The 21,338-nt window shown below is 35.3% G+C and overlaps 1 protein-coding gene across 1 annotated transcript in view; it reads left to right on the top strand.

Moving 5' to 3' along the window:
• LOC149734994 (uncharacterized) overlaps nucleotides 1–21,338 on the top strand; it is a 33,908-nt gene that overhangs the window by 8,929 nt on the left and 3,641 nt on the right. Inside the window, exons 19-56 of the mRNA XM_089880215.1 lie at nucleotides 389–543; nucleotides 870–1,068; nucleotides 1,463–1,587; nucleotides 1,997–2,141; nucleotides 2,692–2,856; nucleotides 3,344–3,463; nucleotides 4,673–4,782; nucleotides 5,441–5,648; nucleotides 6,288–6,458; nucleotides 6,693–6,872; nucleotides 7,218–7,372; nucleotides 7,827–7,926; nucleotides 8,429–8,593; nucleotides 8,828–9,006; nucleotides 9,451–9,649; nucleotides 9,941–10,127; nucleotides 10,484–10,747; nucleotides 11,211–11,339; nucleotides 11,889–12,007; nucleotides 12,469–12,588; nucleotides 13,053–13,202; nucleotides 13,557–13,662; nucleotides 14,066–14,130; nucleotides 14,547–14,646; nucleotides 15,011–15,120; nucleotides 15,402–15,532; nucleotides 15,924–16,028; nucleotides 16,270–16,372; nucleotides 16,660–16,800; nucleotides 17,178–17,288; nucleotides 17,612–17,734; nucleotides 17,821–17,898; nucleotides 18,114–18,146; nucleotides 18,298–18,687; nucleotides 19,648–19,722; nucleotides 19,888–19,997; nucleotides 20,361–20,568; nucleotides 21,114–21,249. Coding sequence (XP_089736341.1) covers nucleotides 389–543; nucleotides 870–1,068; nucleotides 1,463–1,587; nucleotides 1,997–2,141; nucleotides 2,692–2,856; nucleotides 3,344–3,463; nucleotides 4,673–4,782; nucleotides 5,441–5,648; nucleotides 6,288–6,458; nucleotides 6,693–6,872; nucleotides 7,218–7,372; nucleotides 7,827–7,926; nucleotides 8,429–8,593; nucleotides 8,828–9,006; nucleotides 9,451–9,649; nucleotides 9,941–10,127; nucleotides 10,484–10,747; nucleotides 11,211–11,339; nucleotides 11,889–12,007; nucleotides 12,469–12,588; nucleotides 13,053–13,202; nucleotides 13,557–13,662; nucleotides 14,066–14,130; nucleotides 14,547–14,646; nucleotides 15,011–15,120; nucleotides 15,402–15,532; nucleotides 15,924–16,028; nucleotides 16,270–16,372; nucleotides 16,660–16,800; nucleotides 17,178–17,288; nucleotides 17,612–17,734; nucleotides 17,821–17,898; nucleotides 18,114–18,146; nucleotides 18,298–18,687; nucleotides 19,648–19,722; nucleotides 19,888–19,997; nucleotides 20,361–20,568; nucleotides 21,114–21,249 — 5,470 coding nt within the window. The remainder of the gene's footprint in view (nucleotides 1–388; nucleotides 544–869; nucleotides 1,069–1,462; nucleotides 1,588–1,996; nucleotides 2,142–2,691; nucleotides 2,857–3,343; nucleotides 3,464–4,672; nucleotides 4,783–5,440; nucleotides 5,649–6,287; nucleotides 6,459–6,692; nucleotides 6,873–7,217; nucleotides 7,373–7,826; nucleotides 7,927–8,428; nucleotides 8,594–8,827; nucleotides 9,007–9,450; nucleotides 9,650–9,940; nucleotides 10,128–10,483; nucleotides 10,748–11,210; nucleotides 11,340–11,888; nucleotides 12,008–12,468; nucleotides 12,589–13,052; nucleotides 13,203–13,556; nucleotides 13,663–14,065; nucleotides 14,131–14,546; nucleotides 14,647–15,010; nucleotides 15,121–15,401; nucleotides 15,533–15,923; nucleotides 16,029–16,269; nucleotides 16,373–16,659; nucleotides 16,801–17,177; nucleotides 17,289–17,611; nucleotides 17,735–17,820; nucleotides 17,899–18,113; nucleotides 18,147–18,297; nucleotides 18,688–19,647; nucleotides 19,723–19,887; nucleotides 19,998–20,360; nucleotides 20,569–21,113; nucleotides 21,250–21,338) is intronic.

Raw genomic sequence — 21,338 nt, 5'->3', positions numbered from 1 at the left:
AATAAATGTAACTTTTTTAACCTCGCGTGGCGGGCAATGATAGACTATACCAAACGGGTGTCCTGTTTGACACACCTTGCGCGCTTACGTGTTTAGTTAAATACATAACAGGGCCTTTGTGTCCTTGAATAAGACACCTAACGACAATTGCTCCAAACCAGTGGTCACTAATTGGTTGTCCAGGTTATCAGTCACATACAAACAAAAACTTCCCCCAAAAAAATATTCACCTACAAAGTAACATACATGGTAACTTGTTAGCTGGCACGAGGTGTATGAAACAGAACACCCATGTTATAACGACTGACGTTTTCAGGCCACGCAAAGATAAAGTAAGTTACATTCATTTATTTATTGTATGTTATACAAAACTTTCCAATACTTACAGCTGGTGATCGACTTCTTGCAATGGTAAACAATGCTATAAGAAGCCAAGTGAACGTAACAGAACAACCTATCTTAAACTTCCAAGCCAAAGAAGTGTTCAAACTAACATACAGCGTCGTTCCTTACCACCCAATCTTCTTTGCAACAACAGGAGAAGTGAGTAACAGTATAATTTTTAAACTGTGGAGTTACAAATGCAGATTTTAATTAGCTTCTGCACTAATCAAATTATTACAAGTTAATTTTGTCACTTCCACCGTTTATAAATACAGATTTTAATTATCCTTTCTATTACTAGCGTTGTGGCTCAGTTGGTTAGCGTGCCTGCCTCTAAACCAGAGGTAATGGGTTTAAGCCTCGTCGTCGCTACCATTTTAGGTGAATGTGTCCTTGGGCAAGACACCTAACGGCAATTGCTCCAACCTCAGTGGTCACTAATGGGTTGTCTAAATTATCAGCCACACATATATTTGTATTAACAGGGCCTTACATTTCAAATCCTATACGCCACTGATGGGATACGTTCTTTTGCACTGACATCTTACAGTGACATGCTCGCCCGTAATTTTATGAACTACCGGGGCAAAGTGGGATACGCTAACCCTCAAAAGAGTTTCACACATTCTGTAACAACGAGCAGTAACCCCAACCGTCCAGATCTCTTTGTGGGACCAAATACAGGTACGTCATAACTTGTGCTTCATAAATACTTTGGTTACAAGTATGGAGTATTACAATCTACAGTAGTGTTATACCAATTGACTCTTACACATCATTGCAAATACAGGTGCTTCATAACTTTTTCTAAAATATACTTTGGTTACAACTGGCAAGTATAGAATTTACATTAACGTTACACTAGTAGACACTTTATGCACATAGATACACTTTATATATTTATATGTGTAATATCACATTATGGCAAAATACACATGGTAACCTATTTCTAATTTACAACTTTCTTGCTCTTCCAATGCAAGAAAAACCTAAAACTAAAAAGAATACCAAAAATTAAAACCATTCTTCTGTTTCTGTTCTCCAATTTACAAATAAACCGATTTAATTTCAATTCCAGGTAAGAAAGGAGTCTTCATAATGCGAACAGATGATGCTACAAGTGATATGACACAAACTCCTGAAGCTGCTTGCCAAGCTTGGTATGACAACCAACCAAATGCTACAACATGGGTGGAAAAAACTGTAAGTTTTGTTTGTATTGGTGTAGGAAGGTCTTAGTTGTTGTGGTAGTGTATTTATACACACATAATTGTAGTGTACTTGTACGCACTAAACACGCATAGTGATTCATACCCCTCATGCTCACTGTCCAGTTAGTTAAGTTAAAAATGTGTTTTTATGTAAACAAAACACACAAAATGTTTTAATACCTCATGTCCACTGTCAAACTATAACTTTACATATGAACTATAAACACATCTGGTGCTCACTGTCTACTTTTAGCATAGGTGTCGTGTCTTCTTATACAGCAGACAGACACACATGGTGTATTCATACACCTCATGTTCACTGTCAAGTTATAACATGGGTGTCTTTTTATACACCAGACATACCAAAGTGTTGCAAAACTTTTAACAAACCTTTCTCCCAGGCATGCCCGCCAACTTTATTCAACGCTTTTTATGACAAATCCTTTGTTACCACACCAATATGGCCACCCCACGCTGGAGTGGGACCAGCACCCTTGAAAGGAGTCGTTACTTCTGATGTGTTAATGTCTCTTCGACAATGGACAGGTTAGCATTATGATTTTATTACTTTTTTTAATTTTGATTTAACAGAAATATTTCATATATTATTGTTTAGAACTAAAAGAAATCTTCTGTCTTTTTTCTATTGAGTTTAAACTTGCACTTAAAAATTAAAAGTTTACAGAAAATCCCTTATAGATTTAAAATGTATCTGGTATTTTTAACATGCCATCTGTGTTTCAAAAGTATATTTAATGTTAACAGCATGATAAACAAGTTATATTTGTTAATATGTAGCACTGTGGGGGAAGATGAGACATCGTTTCATTCTATTTTCTTGTCCCTTTTTGTAGTAAACAAAACATTAAAAAGAATTATTAAATTATACAGTATCCTCACGACTTTCTTAGACCGTTGTTAAGCGTTCAAAATTCAATCAGGATACTTGAATATTATGTGCTAAAGGTGTCCCATCTTACCCCACCCTACCAAATAATTTTTTATGCTCCATTTTAAATTTTTCGGAGCCAATATAAAACCTAAGCTAATTTCAAATTTGAGGTCAAAATAAACTGTATTTTTCCCAAAATTTTAGGTCCCCGATGTTTCCAATCTAATGTCCGTAAAACCAACACTTCTGGCCTTACATGCTGTTATAAGGGGAATGCTGCCTTTATATCCAATGGTTATCCAAATGGAGGCTACTATGGACGGTCTGTTATCTTTTCCAACACGGCTGAAGACGCTGATAAAAGATTAGGTAAGTGTCTTAATTGACAGAAATGAATGTAAAAATATTTTAGAATATTTCAAAAAATAATTACCAACAAAGTTACATATGTGGTGTGTCAATTATCGGTAACAAATTTAAAATTTTTTGGAAAAATAATCACTTTCAAAGTTACATATATGGTAACTCGGGCCCGAGGTGTATGAAACAAAACATCCGTGTTATAACGCGTGTTCAAAACGTTTCCTGCGCCATGACACTAATTGGTTTTCTATATTATCAACCATACAGAAAAAAAACTATCACCCACAAAGTTTCAAACGTGGTAACTCTTAAGCAGGCACAAGGTGTATAAACAGAACACCTGTACTAAAATGACTGTCATTACCCCGCCACTCAAGGATAAAGCAATTTACAAACCATTTATTCATTACGACTACTGTATTCTAAGAGATAAGAAATAAAAATCATATCTGTGTTAAAATCCACTTGTTTAATTAAACCATTTATTTAACAGCAAACGACGCCCAGCCCGGTATAGACTGTTGTATTAGATCCACCAATCCAAAGTACTGCGCCATGTATAATGAAAAGAGGCCTTCTACATCGTCGGTCGGTTATGTCCTCTTTGTATACGGTAAGTTGGCAACAGACACGTTTATTCTGTGCATGTTATACTACATTCTGTGCATGTAAAAATACGGACTATCAGGGAATTGCCCTGCGTAAACTCAATTACGGATCCCTTTAATTATAAAAACTTTAATTATAAAAACAAGTCGTATTCATGCATCAAAGCGAATTCTTGGTTATGTCTGGAAAAAGAGATGTATATTTTATGCTTGTGTGTTTATATACTGTGATGTAGAAGTCACTTTGACTAGTGTGACTTAAATCATGTGGTTTGAAGTAAATGGTCCATATTTTATCCTCTTGTATTGCGCCGTTAAGTAGTACACAAAACCGCATTCTCACGACTACAAAAGATCGTTGTTAATTGCTAAAAACACGATTCGAAGTACGGACATTACGTTGTCAAGACATCTATATCTTTCCCAATGGTATATATGCATACCTCATTAATTTAAGATGCCCAGAACCGACAAGCAAAATACATGTATAGATACTGTGTGCTAGCGGTATCCATCTTACCCCACAATACTATACATAACTCATTATTTAAAGATGTCATACCTCTAGCAACGTAATGCAATGACTAAGCGCTGCATATCGGCCATAGGTTGCAATACACAGTATAGGTGACGTTTCACAATACATAACCTGTGGTGTAATCGTGGGTGTAACGGGTATTCCAAATCCTAAGTGTGACGTGCTATAGAATGTTGTTTTCTTAGTAACAGAGCTATAGTAACCGCTCTTCTAGACATAGTGTAGTATATTATGCAGCACAATCTTTATTTATGCTTTTTAAATACGGTAACGAAACTCAGATAATCAAAATAGCGAAAAAAGGGAATTAGCAGCAAAACGACGGTCGTAAAAACACGCTATAGTCCATAGTTGTTATGCCATATCTCAAGCCTTAACAGACGTTTGATAACCGTTAAAGTCAAAGGCTTTAACTGTCCTAATAAGTTATACATTTGGCTAGTGTATTATAAGCAGATGTATTGACTAGAACACGCCGTTCTTATGCTTAAGCAGTCTAAAACTATTTTAAGATATTGAAACAAAGTTACTGTATTATGTAGATAGCGGTCAAAGCATAGGCCCTGAAAGTTTTAAGTTTCAAAATTTTAAAACTTCGTACCTTTTGCTAGCATTTTAAACAAATATATTGAAACCATGTTTCTGTATTACGTTATCACATTCTTTGCAATGGCAGCAACCACCGTTGGCGATCCGCATTTACAATCATTTGACGGGAATGCCTATTCATTCTCTGGCGTTGGGGAATATCAACTTATATCGGCGAATAACGGTCTCTCTGTGCAGGTACGTGTCTATATTGCTGTTTGATGTGTTTTTATATCTTATGCGGCCACATTTTGCTATTAAAATATATATATTATATATATTGGGTTAAACAGCCACGCTTTTTTAACTGACGCGCATATATTTTATTCATAGGGTGTTATAACGTTTAACGACTGTCTGTAAAGATATGCGGCTATTTTGATATCTTAACTAGTCCTTTTGGGGTTGTTAAGGTTATGTTAATACGTTTATCAATCGTCATGATTACTCCATATAGACGTTATCATAAACGTTTGTACTGTGTTGTCTGTGTTACGTAAACATCTTGTCTGATAAGAACGATAACGAAAAATACAGACGTGCAAAAGATGGAAATAACGAGGAAACTCCAGTTATTACTAAGAACAATATGTAATGTATAAACAACTTATTGGATAGAAGCGTGGCTCCTACAGCTAGCAAGAAAATTGAGTCGTTGCAATCTGTTATATGAAGTTATACTTACTATAACGAATAAATGTATTATACCATACATGCATACAATATACTTTAGCGTAATCTCTGTTCAAAACACGCTAAACTTGTATATGCAAATAATTACATGTATTTTATAACAGTATGTGTGCATATATGCGCACTTACCCACGCAATAATGCTTCTCTATTACGTCACACAGGTGCGTATGACGCGCAACAAAGACGTGAACGGAAGACCAGTGAACGCGTCAGTGGTTACCAGTGTTGCCGTAATCGATTCCATTTCTTCGCCACATGTGTTCCAATTCACTGTAGCCAATGGTAGCAGTATGGATTTGGTCAACATGACTGTTCAAATCAATGGAACACGTATTACAACGTCACAGATAGCAACACTAAACGCAAACGGTAAGTCTTAAACTGTATCGTTTCCATATATTAGTTATATTGGGGTGGGGAAGATGGGACACCTTTTCATTCTGTTTTCTCGTCCCATTTGGTAGTAAACAAAAAAACATTCAAATAATTATAAAACCGCATCCTCACGATTGCCAATTGTTTAAAATACGATCAGAATATTTGGATATTATGTGCTAAAGGTGTCCCATCTTCCCCCACCATACAATACATTATTTTTGTTGGTGGGTTATAACATGGGTGTCGTTTTCTGCACTTTTTGATGACACTTTACATTGGCCACTTATGGGTTATATTAAAAAAAACGCCACATGGTAATTTGTAAGCGAGCACGAGTTGTATGAAACAGAACACCCGTGTTATAACGACTGCCATTTGCCTGTCACGCGATGGTAAATAAGTACCATTCATTGATATATTTCACTCAATATAACGACTATCGTTGCATCGACGCGCAAGATATAAATAAGTTACATTCATTTAACTATTCCACATAAAGACCACTCTAATGTTACATAACAATGTATTCTAAGATATAATGTATGAAACCGAACACCTGTGTTCTATAACGCCTGTTATTGCCCCGCCACGTGAGCATATATAAGTTATTCATTCATATATTCCACCCAGGTATACTAAGGTATAATGAAGCGTACATATCTTTGAACGACGGTAAACTACAAGTCGACTTACGTGGTTCTAACGACCGTTTGCTGGTTGTTTTGAAATCCAACGGACAACAAATAACGTTAGAGAATGGCATCAGTCAGACTCTCTCTGGAAGATTAAGTGGCTTATACGGTAATTTAAGATTTTTAAAAAAAAAATATTAAATATTTGTAATATAAGTGCCTTAGCATGGGGGGGGGGGCTGTTTAGTACAGAATTTAGGTGGATTTTTAATTTTTTTTACTGTATGATGTTTAAAAAAGTGTTATGGTTTAATAAACATGCTTTAGAGTCCATATATAGTACATTATGTTTTAACAGTGTTCATCTTACTCCACAGTACTATATAATAAACCGTATTTTTAGGCAATTTTGACCAAAACAAACGAAACGACTTCAAATACCGAAACGGGACTGTTCTTAACTATGACGACATAATATACACAACTATTGCATCACCAACAAACACAGAACAGCAGAGGTGGAACAAATACATTGCAAATGGAACGATACTAAGCCCTCCTATTAATGAATTCGGCAACTCATGTAAGTTTATTGAGCACGTAATAGCTGCTTTAATGAATGGGCACGTATTTTATGATAAAGCAAGAGATACAACATATGTATGCAAATGAGTGAGGGAAGATGGGATACCTTTTCGTTCTATTTTCTCGATCCATTTGGTAGTAAAGTAAAAACAGTTAAAGAATTAAAAAAACGTATCCCCATGAATCCCATAGACCGTTGGTAACTGTTTAAAACACGGTCAGGATTTTGAATATTATGTGCTAAAGGTGTCCCATCTTCCCCAACCTACAATATGTAAATTTGTGGGGAACTGTTTTTTTACCATGTTACAACTACCAATTCATTACAATAACACTATAACAGGGCGTGTCAGTGCATCGCAGTCTATTTTCACGTATGCGACCAACGAGACATGGGCTGACACCAATGATCTAAACTTCACTCCTACCTACTTACAACAACTGTTGTCTGAAGCTACAGATGCTCAACTTACTGCTGCAGAAGCTGCTTGTACCATGGTATGACTACTGTCTTGTTTTAAAATGAAGTGTTAATAAGTATAAGAACTCTCATGGTGGCTGTACACAGTATCCGGCATGCGAATTCGCCTGCGAAGTCGTATGCAAACCCATTACCGAGTTCCGCATGCGGCAGCGAAATCCGAACAAAACAGATGAATTCCGGATACTGTGTACAGCCACCTTTAGTCTATTATTATGAGAGTAAGAGGTTTAGTGATTTGTGCCCGAAATCTGGGATGTAGTCTTATTGGTTCCAGTCTAATCTATTCTATGAGGGTGAGGTCTTCAGTGAGACACACCTGAGACCTGGGATGTAGGCTTATTGGTTCTAGTCTATTCTATTCTATGAGAATGAGTTCTTCAGTGAGGCACACCTGAGACCTGGGATGTAGGCTTATTGGTCCCAGTCTGTATACTACATGTCATAATTAATACTCCTATTGCTCAACAGGACGGTAGTATATCATCCCCATGCATGCACGATGTATTGATAAGCGGAGATACTTCTCGTGGACAAACTGTGTTAGCGAACGTAATTGGACAACCTGTCAGTAAGTAACCTTTGAAAATAATAAAGTTTTCTATTTTTTTGTTAGTGGCTTTTAATTTGGGCCCAATCTGGGTTTTGTTAAACAGCCAAAAACGAAATTAAAAATGCGTTTCAAGACTTTAAAACATTAATTGTTAACAATACCTGACCCAGTGTTCCAACATTAGGAGGAAAATTTGCCTTGTAACTTGGATTTACTCAGTTAGACAATGATACTAACATTTACACACAAAGTTGGATATTTAGTAATTCACTTACAATCGGCTCGAAGTGTATAAAGTCACTCCAAATGCTGCATAATCAATTTTACTAACAACAATCAATTTCTCACCAAAAAAGGGGACAATCAGTAAAAGTTAATACCCTCAAACTAAAAGAAAACAAAATGCAAGTTATCTTCAAACTTTGTTACTCTTTATATTTACCTATCCAGTTGAAATAGCAAGATTGTTCTAAGAATAAATGAATCATAAAAAATTTGACAACAAACCATATTTTTCCAGTCAATCTCCCCCCCACCTTCACCATGACAACACTCACCATTCAAGCCACAGTGGGTCAACTGACCACTGTTCAATTCCAAGCCACAGATCCAGAGAGTGAAACAATTACTTTTAGTTTGGATGGACTTATTAAATCAGATACTGGTGCTACCATCAACTCTTCAAGTAAGATAAAGGTTTTATTCGTTTTTTTTTTAGTTGGTAATTTTTAAAGGTGCAACGCGGTATGGGACATGTTATTTATTCGTTCAACATTATTCTGTAATATAAAATAAAATGTATTCGTTAGTGAAAAAAGACACATACGTTCATTTAACTTCCATGTTATAACAAATGTTGTTACCCCACAATGCAAGGATAAATAATTTACATTCATTAAAATACCGTTATTCTCTACAGCTGGTTTATTTACTTGGACACCAACCAACACAACTGTCACCAGCTTGTCAATCAATGTGATTGACAGCTCAGGCTTTGCTAGCTCACTTGATGTTAACATTAAGTTATGTGGGTGCCAGAATGGAGGAACTTGCAACAATAATGATCCTGCTATTTCTGATACTGCTAACAGATTTGAGGTGAAATACTATATGTTTCTATTTATGTATTTATATTCACTGTCGGTCCAATCATCTGGGCCTATTGTGGTTGAAATGCTTGCTTTGTAACCAAAGGTGACCTGGTTCGAGGTTCAAGGCTGCCACCACTGCGTGCACAAGACACTTTTACAAGTGGTCAATATTAGGTTGTTCAAATTGTCAGTCATACTGAAAAATCAATCACCTACAAAGTCACATATGTGGTAACTTATAAGCAGGCGCAAGGTGTATGAAACAAAACCTCTGTGTTATAATGACTTTCTTTTACAGACACACAAGGATAAAAATGTTACATTTATTCATTAATTTACTTGTGTATATGAAACAGAACACCCCCATGTTAAAATGACTGTTGTTGCACTGTCACACTAAGATAAACAACTGCCATTCATTCATATTATTACCCATTTAAATGTTTTTCAGTTGAAATCGTGCACCTGTTCATCTGGGTACAGTGGAGTTTTATGCTCTGAAGATGAAGACAGTTGCGCTACAAACAACCCATGCGACTTTAGGGTAACATGCACTGATCTACCCCCACCAGCTACTGGTCCTACTGGTGTGTCTTGTGGACCATGCCCTACAGGCTTTACTGGGGATGGACAGTTCTGTATCAGAGACGGTAGGTGTGGTCTCATTTAGGGTGACATAATAGATGCAATGGCATTGTGGCAAGCATGCTACTTCCAGCCCAGAGGTTATAGGTTCAAGACTATTGTTGTGCTGCTTCTTTTCTTCTCTTCTCTTTATTGTTTTAATTAATCTGATCTTAGTTACTGTATGGGAAGGGATAACTGAAAATTAATTTTATGTTTCGTAAATACAGCTTAAAATGAGCTTTTAATTTATTTTGTTTTTTTTCAAACAAATTTTTAACATTTTTTATATATTTTATCAAAAACTTTTTTTACAGTGTGTGCCAGCAACCCATGCCAGCAGAAATGTGACTTTGCTAGTCCAACAACTCACGCCTGTTCGTGCAACACTGGATATGTACTGAACACAACAGATAATATGAGTTGTATTGACATAAATGAATGTGACAGCAATCCATGCGTCGCAAATCTACAAACATGCGTTAACACTCCCGGCTCATTCAGGTAAAAACCAGTATAAACCAGTATGGTAAAAAATATTTGTAAAATAATATTTTAAATTATAAAAAACAAGTAAATCTATGGGGTAATAGGCTAACCCTGGCCTTAACTTCAGTTTCTATAGCAAGCTTTACAGCAGCAGTAGTTAACTTTCTTTTAAGTTATCCCGTATCAGTGTTTTTTTGCACCTGGCTGTATGACCAAGAGGTTACAGTTTCAAATTTGCTACTAGTCTACCACTGTGGGCGTTTGTATGGGCATGTTTGTGAAACAAAATACCTATTCCATGTGTTATATTGACCGCCATTGCCCCGCCATGTAAGAACAAATAAGTTATTCAGCCCCATTTAACCCCACAGGTGCGATTGCCTCTCTGGTCTCGTGCCCAACAATGTGACAGGCTGTACTGACTTCAACGAATGCACGCAAGGCACCCATAACTGTTCCACCAACAGCACAAACTGTTTCAACCAGTTAAGAACCTTCCGGTGCGAATGCAAACCCGGTTTTACTGCCCTTAGTTCAAGTATAACATCATGCGAGGATATAGATGAATGCACAACAGGTACACACACGTGCGTTGGACCGAGGTTTACCTGCAAGAACAACTTTGGAAGTTACAAGTAAGTAACTGAGAAGATTAATATTTATATTTTTTACTTTTGACATCAGTTTTTTAACTAAAACTTTGATAAATTTCATAAAACTGTCTTGATCTGTTAGTGCTCATAAAGTTGGACAATTTTAATAAAATACCAGGCAGGATCAAGTGTCACAGAATGCCCAACTTTTTTTCATATTTGTATCATATTTATGGGCTGTAATGTTTGTAATAAAACTGACAGAAAATATAAGTTCAAAAACAAATATCTATATTGAAAGTATTAAACCAATCTGTATTTATATAAGTATGGGCTAAAATGTTTGTTTTAGAACAGACAAGATTCATGTTTTATAAACCTGAACCAATCTCTTTTTTCTCTGTAAATCTGTTTTCATTTCTAAAATTTTTTATAGCAGGGTTTAGGATTATAATGTTAAAGTTTTGAAAGTATTTTCCTCAAATTAAAACCTGTTCATTTTCAGTTGTGAATGCGGCATTGGCTTCACACAAAACACAAGCGATGCATCTGACTGCGTAGATATCAATGAATGTTTAACTAACCCATGCCCTGCTAAGAATGGTGTGTGTAATAATGTCGATGGAACTTATAAGTAAGTTTGTAGTCTGGTATATAACAAGTTTTATTTTGTAGTCTGACCTGTAAAGGTGGCTGTACACAGTATCCGGAATTGTCCGTTTTGTCTGTTTTTTTTCCGGATTTGGCTGCCGCATGCGGAATTGGACAAGGGTTTGCATACGACTTTGCATGCGAATTCGCACGCCGGATACTGTGTACAGCCACCTTAACACATATTGCGGTACCATGAATATTCTATTTTACGCGGTTGAAGACCTATAGCAGTGCACTATGAGATCTGATATTTAGGCTGGAGTTGGCCTATTACTTTGACACCTAGGGTGCTACAACACTGGTGACCATTGGGTTTGAGCAATGTCCGCTAAGAGTCTTACTTATGGTCACATATGCCACGATGACATCAGTATTAAGCATCCAACAACCTATCCTTTGGTACCTAACAACTAAGTCACTACACCACACTTTATACTCTGAATTGTTTAACATATGCAGAGCAGATTTCGCGCATTAAAATCACAAATAGTTTATAAAACTCATTGAATTTGTGTCTTATCTATTCTAGCTGTATGTGTCAAACTGGCTACACGTACAATAGTGCAGCAAACACATGCGATGATATAAATGAATGTTCTGCTAATGCTGGGAAAGGAAACTGCAGCCACACTTGCTCTAATACTAATGGTAAATTCACTTTATAAATAATTGGTATAGTTTTAATACATACATGATAGCCCTAAGTATGTAAAATATAATCTTTACATATCAGTTTAAATATACTAAAATCATCTTCAGTGATGTAAGTGAAAAGATCTTGTGTATATGTCTTCATATATTCCACTTAAAAAGTGGGCATGTGTATTGTGTGGTAACGTATGCGTTGCAGCTCATTACATGCAGCCTGGCAGCATATACGTACATACAGACAAGTATATGTGCGTTGGCTATAACATAAGCTTATATGTGCGCGATATCTGCATCCTGACGGCGTGCATGTGGTGTGGAGACTTATCTAACCATGTTTTCCTTAAAACAACAATACCTAGCTAACACTAATACCAAGAAATCTGGGATTTAAGTCACAGTTGTCCTATTACTCCAGCACCCTTATAAATCACACCATGTAATATCCAACCATCCACCAGGTTCATTTGTATGTACATGTCCATCTGGTTACCAAATCGACACAGACTTACTTACATGCGTTGATGTGAATGAATGCAACGTGGGCACACCTTGTCAACAAATGTGCAACAATACAATCGGTAAAATAACTTAATGTCTTATATACATTATATATATATAACAGGCCATGTATATATGACACATTTATCATCATTTATTAAGATAAGAGGTTATTTTATAATAAGTATCAATATAAACATATATAATGCTCATGTAGTATTTTTAAAAGTAATCTATGACATACCTTTTTTTTACATTATATATATATACATGGCACTATTGTCTTAATTTTTACGCGTTTTGGTTTAAAAACTAATACTATCTTTGGTCAGAAACAGGCATGGTGTATGAAATATGATGCCTTTGTTATTGTAGAGTTAAATAGGCCTACTACTTTTGCTAAGCTTTTTATTTCTTGTATAGGTGTTTTACTCATTATATGTAAACTTATACCTCAATATGCACAGGCAGTTATAGAGTGTATAAAATATAGTACCGTTGAAATAACTTATAGTGTACCAGCTCATTACTTCTAAATACACAGGTGGTTACTCGTGTACATGTTTTGATGGTTTCTTTATGAGTGGCGCGACATGTGTGGCAAACACAACATGTTCCACCATCGATGCAGCAAGATGCGTTAATTCTGATTGCTTTGTAAATGCAAGTCTACCAGTTTGCATGTGTAGAGCAGGTATGATGTGGAAGAATTATATTAAACTAGACTTATATGGTCGCTCATAAGCGGGCATGAGGTGTATGAAACAGAACACCTGTGGTATAACGACTTCCGTTGCCACACCATGCAAGGATAAATTGGTTACATTCATTCTGTCATTCAATTTATAATAAATCAGCCAAAATATAGGTTTTTTTATGTAACACTACAATTTTAACCATAGTTTTCTTGACCATGCCAAGCCCAATTTGGCAAAATGCTTTAGCCCCCTTTTACCATTAATATCAGTATCAGTATCAGGATTATCATCCTATCTTCAGTGTTTTAAGCTGTTTCAGTTACTTTAGTATGTTATATATGTGTTCACAGGTTATGAGATACATAACTCCACTTATTGCTCTGATATCAATGAATGTAGTGGGTCCAACTCTTGTCATGGAAATGCTTTGTGTACTAATGTACCTGGATCATTTAGGTAGGTGGTATAACAGTGAGTATAAGGTGTATAAATACACCATGTGTCTGGTGTGTAAGAAGACACCCATGTTATAACTCGACAGTGAGCATGAGGTGTATGAATACACCATGTGTGTCGGGTGTATAAGAAGACACCCATGTTATAACTTGACAGTGAGCATGAGGTGTATGAATACACCATGTGTGTCGGGTGTATAAGAAGACACCCATGTTATAACTCGACAGTGAGCATGAGGTGTATGAATACACCATGTGTGTCGTGTGTATAAGAAGACACCCATGTTATAACTCAACAGTGAGCATGAGGTGTATGAATACACCATGTGTGTCTGGTGTATAAGAAGACACCCATGTTATAACTCAACAGTGAGCATAAGGTAAATAAACATTATATTTAACAGGTGTTCATGCAACGCTCACTTTTTGGACATGTCAGGTGTTGGAACTACTGGTATAATATGCCAAGGTAGGAAATAGACAAAACTACAAAACTATATAAACTGCATTGGTTATCAAAAACACCTTGTAGTATAACATTTAGCAAGCTCCTATTTTTGTACTAAAAGGTATTTTGTTTGTGTCTTTAAATTTTCGGGAATAATTACATACCTCTGAAGTTAAATATGTGGCAACTCATAAGCTGGCATGGGGTGTATGAAAAAGAACACCTGTGTTATATCGACTGACGTTTTCCAGCCACACAAGATTAAATAAGTCAAATGTAATGAATGAATGTAGCTTACTTTATCCTCGCATGGCCGGAAAACGACAGTCGTTATAACACGGGTGTTCATACACCTCGGTGTCAGCGTATAAGTTACCACCTATGTAACTTTGTGGGTGATTATTACATACAAGTTGTATACATTCATTGAATTACAGAGTTGGCCGGTATAACTGGTGCAAACGTAGCAGCTTCTGACATCAAGTTAAGCACTGTTCGTGTTAGATGGGGATCTGGTTCTACAGGAGACAATTTTACGTAAGTAATAACAATACATATATATAGTAGGGTTGGGGGAAGATGAGACACCTTTAGCACATAATATCCCAATGTCTTGAGCAAGTTTTAAAGAATTAACCACGGTCTATGGGAGTCGTGAGGATACGGTTTTAAAATTCTTTGAATGTTTTTTGTTTACTGCTAAATGAGACAAGAAAATAGAATGAATACGTGTCCCATCTTCCCCACCTTAACTATCTCTAAAAGTGATATGAAATATACTGAAGGAAAGACTTTTCTGTAGAAAACTCCTGGCATATGCCAAATGCTATCCAGATTTTCCATTGTTTAACATTCATTCATTCATTCATAGTGTGTGTTACTTAAAGCTATATTCCTGCAGCATCTACCTATTGGAAGAAGGCAGTACATCTCGTGTACAAGAACAAGTCCTTGCTATTGGCATTCAGGAATATACATTCAATGGTTTGATGCCTAATACTTCATACTCATGTAAGTGTATATGTTGTTGTACACACTATATGGTAAAGTACAGGGTGTTGGGTGCCAATTTCACCCATGTTTAAACTTAAAGTACAAGTTGTTGGGTGTCAATTCCACCCCAAGTTTTACACATTATGTGGTAAAATACAGGGTGTTGGGTGTACATTTCACCCCATGTTTTTTACATTGTGTCATAAACATAAAAATTATGCTTAGGTAAATGCTGTTTCTTACTGAAGTTATAAAAAAGACTCCAGTTAAAATAACAGTGTTGCACGTTCTTTTTTCAGTCAACATCTACAGAAGGCTTGGCAATGTAGTGAGCACAACAGCTACAATCAATTTCGTAACACTGCCAAACTTAGCAGTGCCAGTACTAAATCCAGTCTCTCCCAGTGACATTACTTCAACATCTATAAAGGTAAACATTTTATTTTTTGTTAGTTACAGCATTGTTTTAAACAAGGTGTTCTTGAATGAAGAAATTAGTAAATTTGGTTTCATCCTCACATAGTGGGAAAATGACATTCGTTATGACACGGGTGTTCTGTTTCATACACCTGGTGCCTCTTACGAGTTACCGCATATATACCTTTGCCAGTAATTGTTTTATGATCACTTGTTTGTAATTTAAAGTTTAACTGTTTGTATGTAACTTGTAAATGAGTGTAACTTGTTATCTCTTCTGTGACGAGTCATTGACAGTTATTGTAACACAGGTGTCCTTGTTTTATGCACCTCGTACTCGCTTACAAGTTACTACATTTATTTTTTTAGACTTTGGATCTTAACTTTTATATTTTTCTTCCCAGGTCACATGGTCAAGTGTACGAGAACCAATTGATGATTACACGTTCAGTGTACAACCTGCAGGGGGTAGTATATCTACAGAGTCAATACCTGCCAATATAACAGAGGTAATGAGAATTTATATGGAAGTTTAGACTTTAGAGGGTAACATATCTACATAGGAATTTTCGATAAGATTGTGTTTTATAATTTAAGATAAGTTTTTTACCTCTGTAAATACAGTAGTGAAGATAAAAATATTTAAAACATTGTACAGAAGAGAATTAGCGGCAAAACGACAGACGTTGGGACATGATTATTGATAAAAATATACATAACTTGCAAAAATAATAACTTTGTTTTACACAGAAACTTTTATCAAGCCTGCAACCTGCTACTCAATATACAATCTCTATTCTGACTCGGTTTGGAGTAAACGTCAGTTCAGCAAGTACATTACAACAATATACAGGTAACACAACTTTATTTGTTGATATTAAGGTGTTAAAATCAAAATGACATCAAATTGTATTTACTGAGAATATAGTGGTATCAGTTTTTGCCACTTTATTTGTCTTTACAAAACTTGGTAAACTTAAAAATTAACAACTAAAAAGCGCCATAGAGAAACGGAAAATATGTCGCTCAAAAACAAAAAAAAATTATAAGTCCTTTTTACAACACATTATTAGAAAAAAAATGCGAACACAAGTACAACTGTTAGCTACAAGCAATTTACATTTAAACTTTTTTAAACAGCTCCCAACCCCCCTGAAAGCGTGAGCATTTCCACCACAAGTACATATGGTGAACTAATGTTAACATGGAGCGCTCCTACGCTTGGTACAACGGATAATTATGTGGTTACATTCAACCCAACTGGACCTACATTCACTAGAAGTAAGTTTAACGCAGGGTGATATGCGATTGTTAAGTCTGTATTACTACAATACAGTGTTTAAAAACGGTGTAACTGAAGGCAGAAGGTTCTAAACTCGTCACTGCTACCATTGTAGGCATATGTGTCCTCGAGCAAGACACTCAACATAAATTTTTCCAACCCAGTTGCCTCTTATATGTTGTCTAATTTGGCAGACACACACACAAAAAAAAATAATACCCAAAACATCACCCACAAAGTTGCATACGTGGAAACCCCTAAGCGGACACTAGGTGTATGATACAGAACACCCGTGTTGTAACGATTATCCTTACCCCGCCACACAAGGAAAAATAAATTGAATTCAAAATGTTTTTAATACATTCATGTTTCACAGCCACAGGAGCCACCAGTGGAATAATAACCAACTTGTCACCTGGAACAACATATTCAGTTATAACATCTTCACAGTTTATGAGCATTAGTAGCACAACAGTATCTGCATCAGGTATTATCAATAGAATATATATAGTGTTATGTATAACATATTTCTGCATTTTTAAGTCTGATAACAAGTATTATACTAAATGAATTAACAAAAAAATAATATTTGGGTAAAAAATTTGGCACTAAGATGCCAAATATTTTAACATACTTTTGTAGCAACAGTATAAAATACACCAAAGTTTAAAATGTTTGTTTTTTTACAATTTACAACAGTTTAAAATGTTGTCAAAGTGACGTATTGGTATTACAGAGCAATTTACAATGTTAAAATACTTCAAAAGTAATTTTCAACACACTTACAATACTCTATTAATATTATTCCAGCTTTGGTGCCAATCACCACCACTCAAGCTGCAACTACAGAAGCTGCAACAACAGAAGCTGTTACCACACAAACTGTTACAACACAAGAGGTTACCACACAAGCACAACCTGTTACTACATCAGGTATGTAAATACTATTATAACTTTGCATGAAAAACACATGCCCTACTATGCGTGAATAAATAAATAATATTCATTCATTTCCACAGTTGTTCCGACCACTCAGGCCAACATTGTAACAACCAAAGCTGATTCTACAACATTAGAGGCAGCAGTTCCTACTACTGGTATGCTTGTTTTGTTTGAATTGTTCTTGTTTTTAACAGTGCGCTGTCTACTGTGTTGTCATTTGTGTCTGTTTTTGTCAGATTGTTCGTGTGTGTCAGTTTTTCTGGTAGTTTGTCAAATTCTGTGTGTGTTGTCATGTTTTTCTAGTCTTTTGTCAGTTTTCCCTGTAAATTAAACGGTTCCTGGTTTATTTTTATTGTCCTTTCTTTTTCAGACAAAGTAACTACAATACCACAGACCACAGAAGGTAATGTCATTTTAATGGCTTGTTATTTGACTTATCTGCACAAAACACACATTACTATTGTATATAAATTATGTGTACAGCTGTAACTATTTGTGTGTAAGTTTTTTTTCGTTTGTTTTTAAATATGGAAATATGTTATGTGTGTCTGTAGCACTAGTTGCTACAATAGCAACAACAGAAACAGCAACAACTGCAGTGGGAGATACTACAACAACAAAAGAAGGAACAACTGTACAAGAAATAGCTACAACAGAATCAGCAACAACAGAATCACCTACAACACAATCTGTCACATCAGAATCACCTACAACACAAACAACACAATCCACCACAACACAAACAACAACAACAGGGTCTACTACAACACAATCACCTACAACAGAATTATCTACAGTACAAACAACAACAATAGAATCATCTACAACACAACTCACAACAACAGAATCACCTACAACAGAATCCACTACAACACAATCCACTGTAACACAAACAACAACAACAACACAAGGACCAGTGAAAACAATTGAAGCGACCACAACTGGTACAAACCGGATTGAGTTCTCTCCTATTTCCCCTTTTCTAACATTCTCTAACATTTCATTAATCAACTACTTGGCATTTCGCTTTTGCGCTTTTATTTTAAATTTTTAATTACTTTAGTCCTTTATATTATTTCATTATTAAATGCAAGTGATTTTGCATATTTTTTATTAACATTTCATATTATTTTGTGATTTTTCATATAGCCTTTCGATTCATTAACATTTCTTTAACACAACAAAACTTAACATTCAATTATTTAGACCTTTGAATGTGTTTAATATCAATAGAACTTATTTATCTTGGCGTGGCAGGGCAACAACAGTCGTTATAACACGGGTGTTCTGTTTCATACACCACGTGCCAGCTTTCGCGTTACCAAACTTTGTAGTATTTATATACCTCAGATTTTAGGGTCTTTCATTCTTAAACTGACAACGTAATAATTATAACATTTCATTTCTTTAACAAGATTCAATTTATGTTGTGTTAAATGATTAACAAATTGATTTTTAACCCTTTTAACCAAGTTTATTTGAGTGATGGTTTTTCTTACTGCATGATTTTAACACTGTGCTCAAATCAATAATTTACCATCATTGGCAGAGATGATTTATCATTATATTTCTTAACCTTGCAACTAATTTATATATGTGTGTTATATTTTATCTATAAAATACCTACAAAAAGGGCAACATATGACCCAAAACCCTATTTTTCAAGTTCAACATACAATGTAACCGTTTTTTCTTTTATTCACAGTCACAACAAAGATATATTAGTTAAAGTAACCCCAAAGTAACGGTCATTAAAACACACTATATATATTTTACACATACAACCATTAAAAGACTACCTATATTATTAAAAACCAAACATTCCACACTGCATACTTTCCAAGTTACAGTTAACACTAGCTAAACAAGACATCTTCAAAATATTTAACATTCTATTATTCCAGTTCCAACATCAACAACTGCCACACCAGGTGCTCCATGTCCTGTCTTCCAATCTTTTGTTAACAGTCAATGTTTAAGTAAGTGCTGTGTGCAATAATATGCTATTTCCATAATTTAAAACATTTCCACAAAAGTTAGCTGTACAACTTTTTTGGAAAAAAAAAGTTTTTCTATAACCGTTTTTCTATAAGTCAGCCTCTTATTCAAATGGAATTGTGATTTAAAACTTATTTTAATTATAGATTCACAAGTGTTTAACATCACACTACGATTCACAACCACTTTCACAACTGATCTTACTGATACATCCAGTACAGCTTATACGAACTTTGTAGCCATGTTCACCACTGTTGTAAGTAACCTAATCATAACTTAAATAACTTTTTTAAAGGCAGTTTTTTCCAACTAAGTCTTAAATCTGTCCAAAATATCATAAAACCTTTTCATTTTATGTGGGTGAGGTCCCATGGCAAGGGACAACACCGGAGATCTAGAATTTAGGCCAGGGTTGGTCTATTATCTGAACCTATAACTGACCACCCACAAAGTTACATACGTGGTAACCGGTAACAGGACATGAGGTGTATGAAACAGAACATCGTGTTATAACGAATTGTATATTACTGCACCGCCACGTACAGATAAAGCACTTACATTCATTCATTCAGCTATAATATATATATATTTATTTAATCACTTTTTTAAACTTTTCCAGGCCACTGCTTTATTCAAGAACACTGGTACAGTGTTGGTGTCATTCACTGACTTGACCCTTACAAGTGGGAGCGTTATCGCAACTTCAGCAGCAACTGTGGCGAACGTAACAGACTCCACATCCACACAGACCGCAATCCAAGCTTTAGTCACTTCTAACTCGCTCCCTGAGTTACAGAATACATCATTGTCGAGTTTTACAATGACAAGTAAGTTTCAATCTTTTGCACTTTTAATACAAGTTGAATAATCTTCATAATGCATATATATATATACATATGTGTAACAGAAGACTATTTGTAATTATAGAAATTATAACGTAACGGTCAGAAAAAAAACAAACTACTTTTATATCGAACACACTACAACAGATTAAAAACTTTAGATTTGGCTATATATATATATATATTTATATAACAATTAGCAGATGAACCGAAAAAACACTATTTTACATTATGCCTGATAGCAGATGTGACAAAATAAATATTATGTTACCACACATCTGCACTGTTAAAAAGGCCTATTTGAAAATGCTTAAACAGATATTAATAGCAGGTTGTTTTATTTATTTTCATGGGGTTTTAAATATATTTAGATAATAAAACAATACACCTGTTTTCATATAACTTGATAGATTTACTTGTTTTCATAAAATTAGTAAAAAACTTAATTAAAAAGTTTTACTTTTTGAGTTGTATTTATTTTAACTCGTTGCACACGGAGTTTCCGGGTAAATTTCACTTTCTATTTCCAGATTTCGACGAGTGCACCAGCAGTGTATCAACATGCGCCATCAACGCACAATGCACAGACATTACCCAACACCCTGGTTATACTTGCCAATGTAACCCTGGACTTACAGACAAGAACTTGACCAACCCTGGAAGAATGTATGTGGTTTTTTTGGGAATGACGGGACACCTTTAGTACATAATGTCCAAATATATAGTGGGGGAAGACGGGAGACTTTTGATACATT

The sequence above is a fragment of the Ciona robusta genome, chromosome 6, assembly GCF_009617815.1.
Source record: "Ciona robusta chromosome 6, ASM961781v2".
NCBI classification, from domain to species: domain Eukaryota; kingdom Metazoa; phylum Chordata; class Ascidiacea; order Phlebobranchia; family Cionidae; genus Ciona; species Ciona robusta.
The sequence above is the reverse complement of the archived record's forward strand: the minus strand, read 5'-3'. Positions and strand labels throughout refer to the sequence as shown.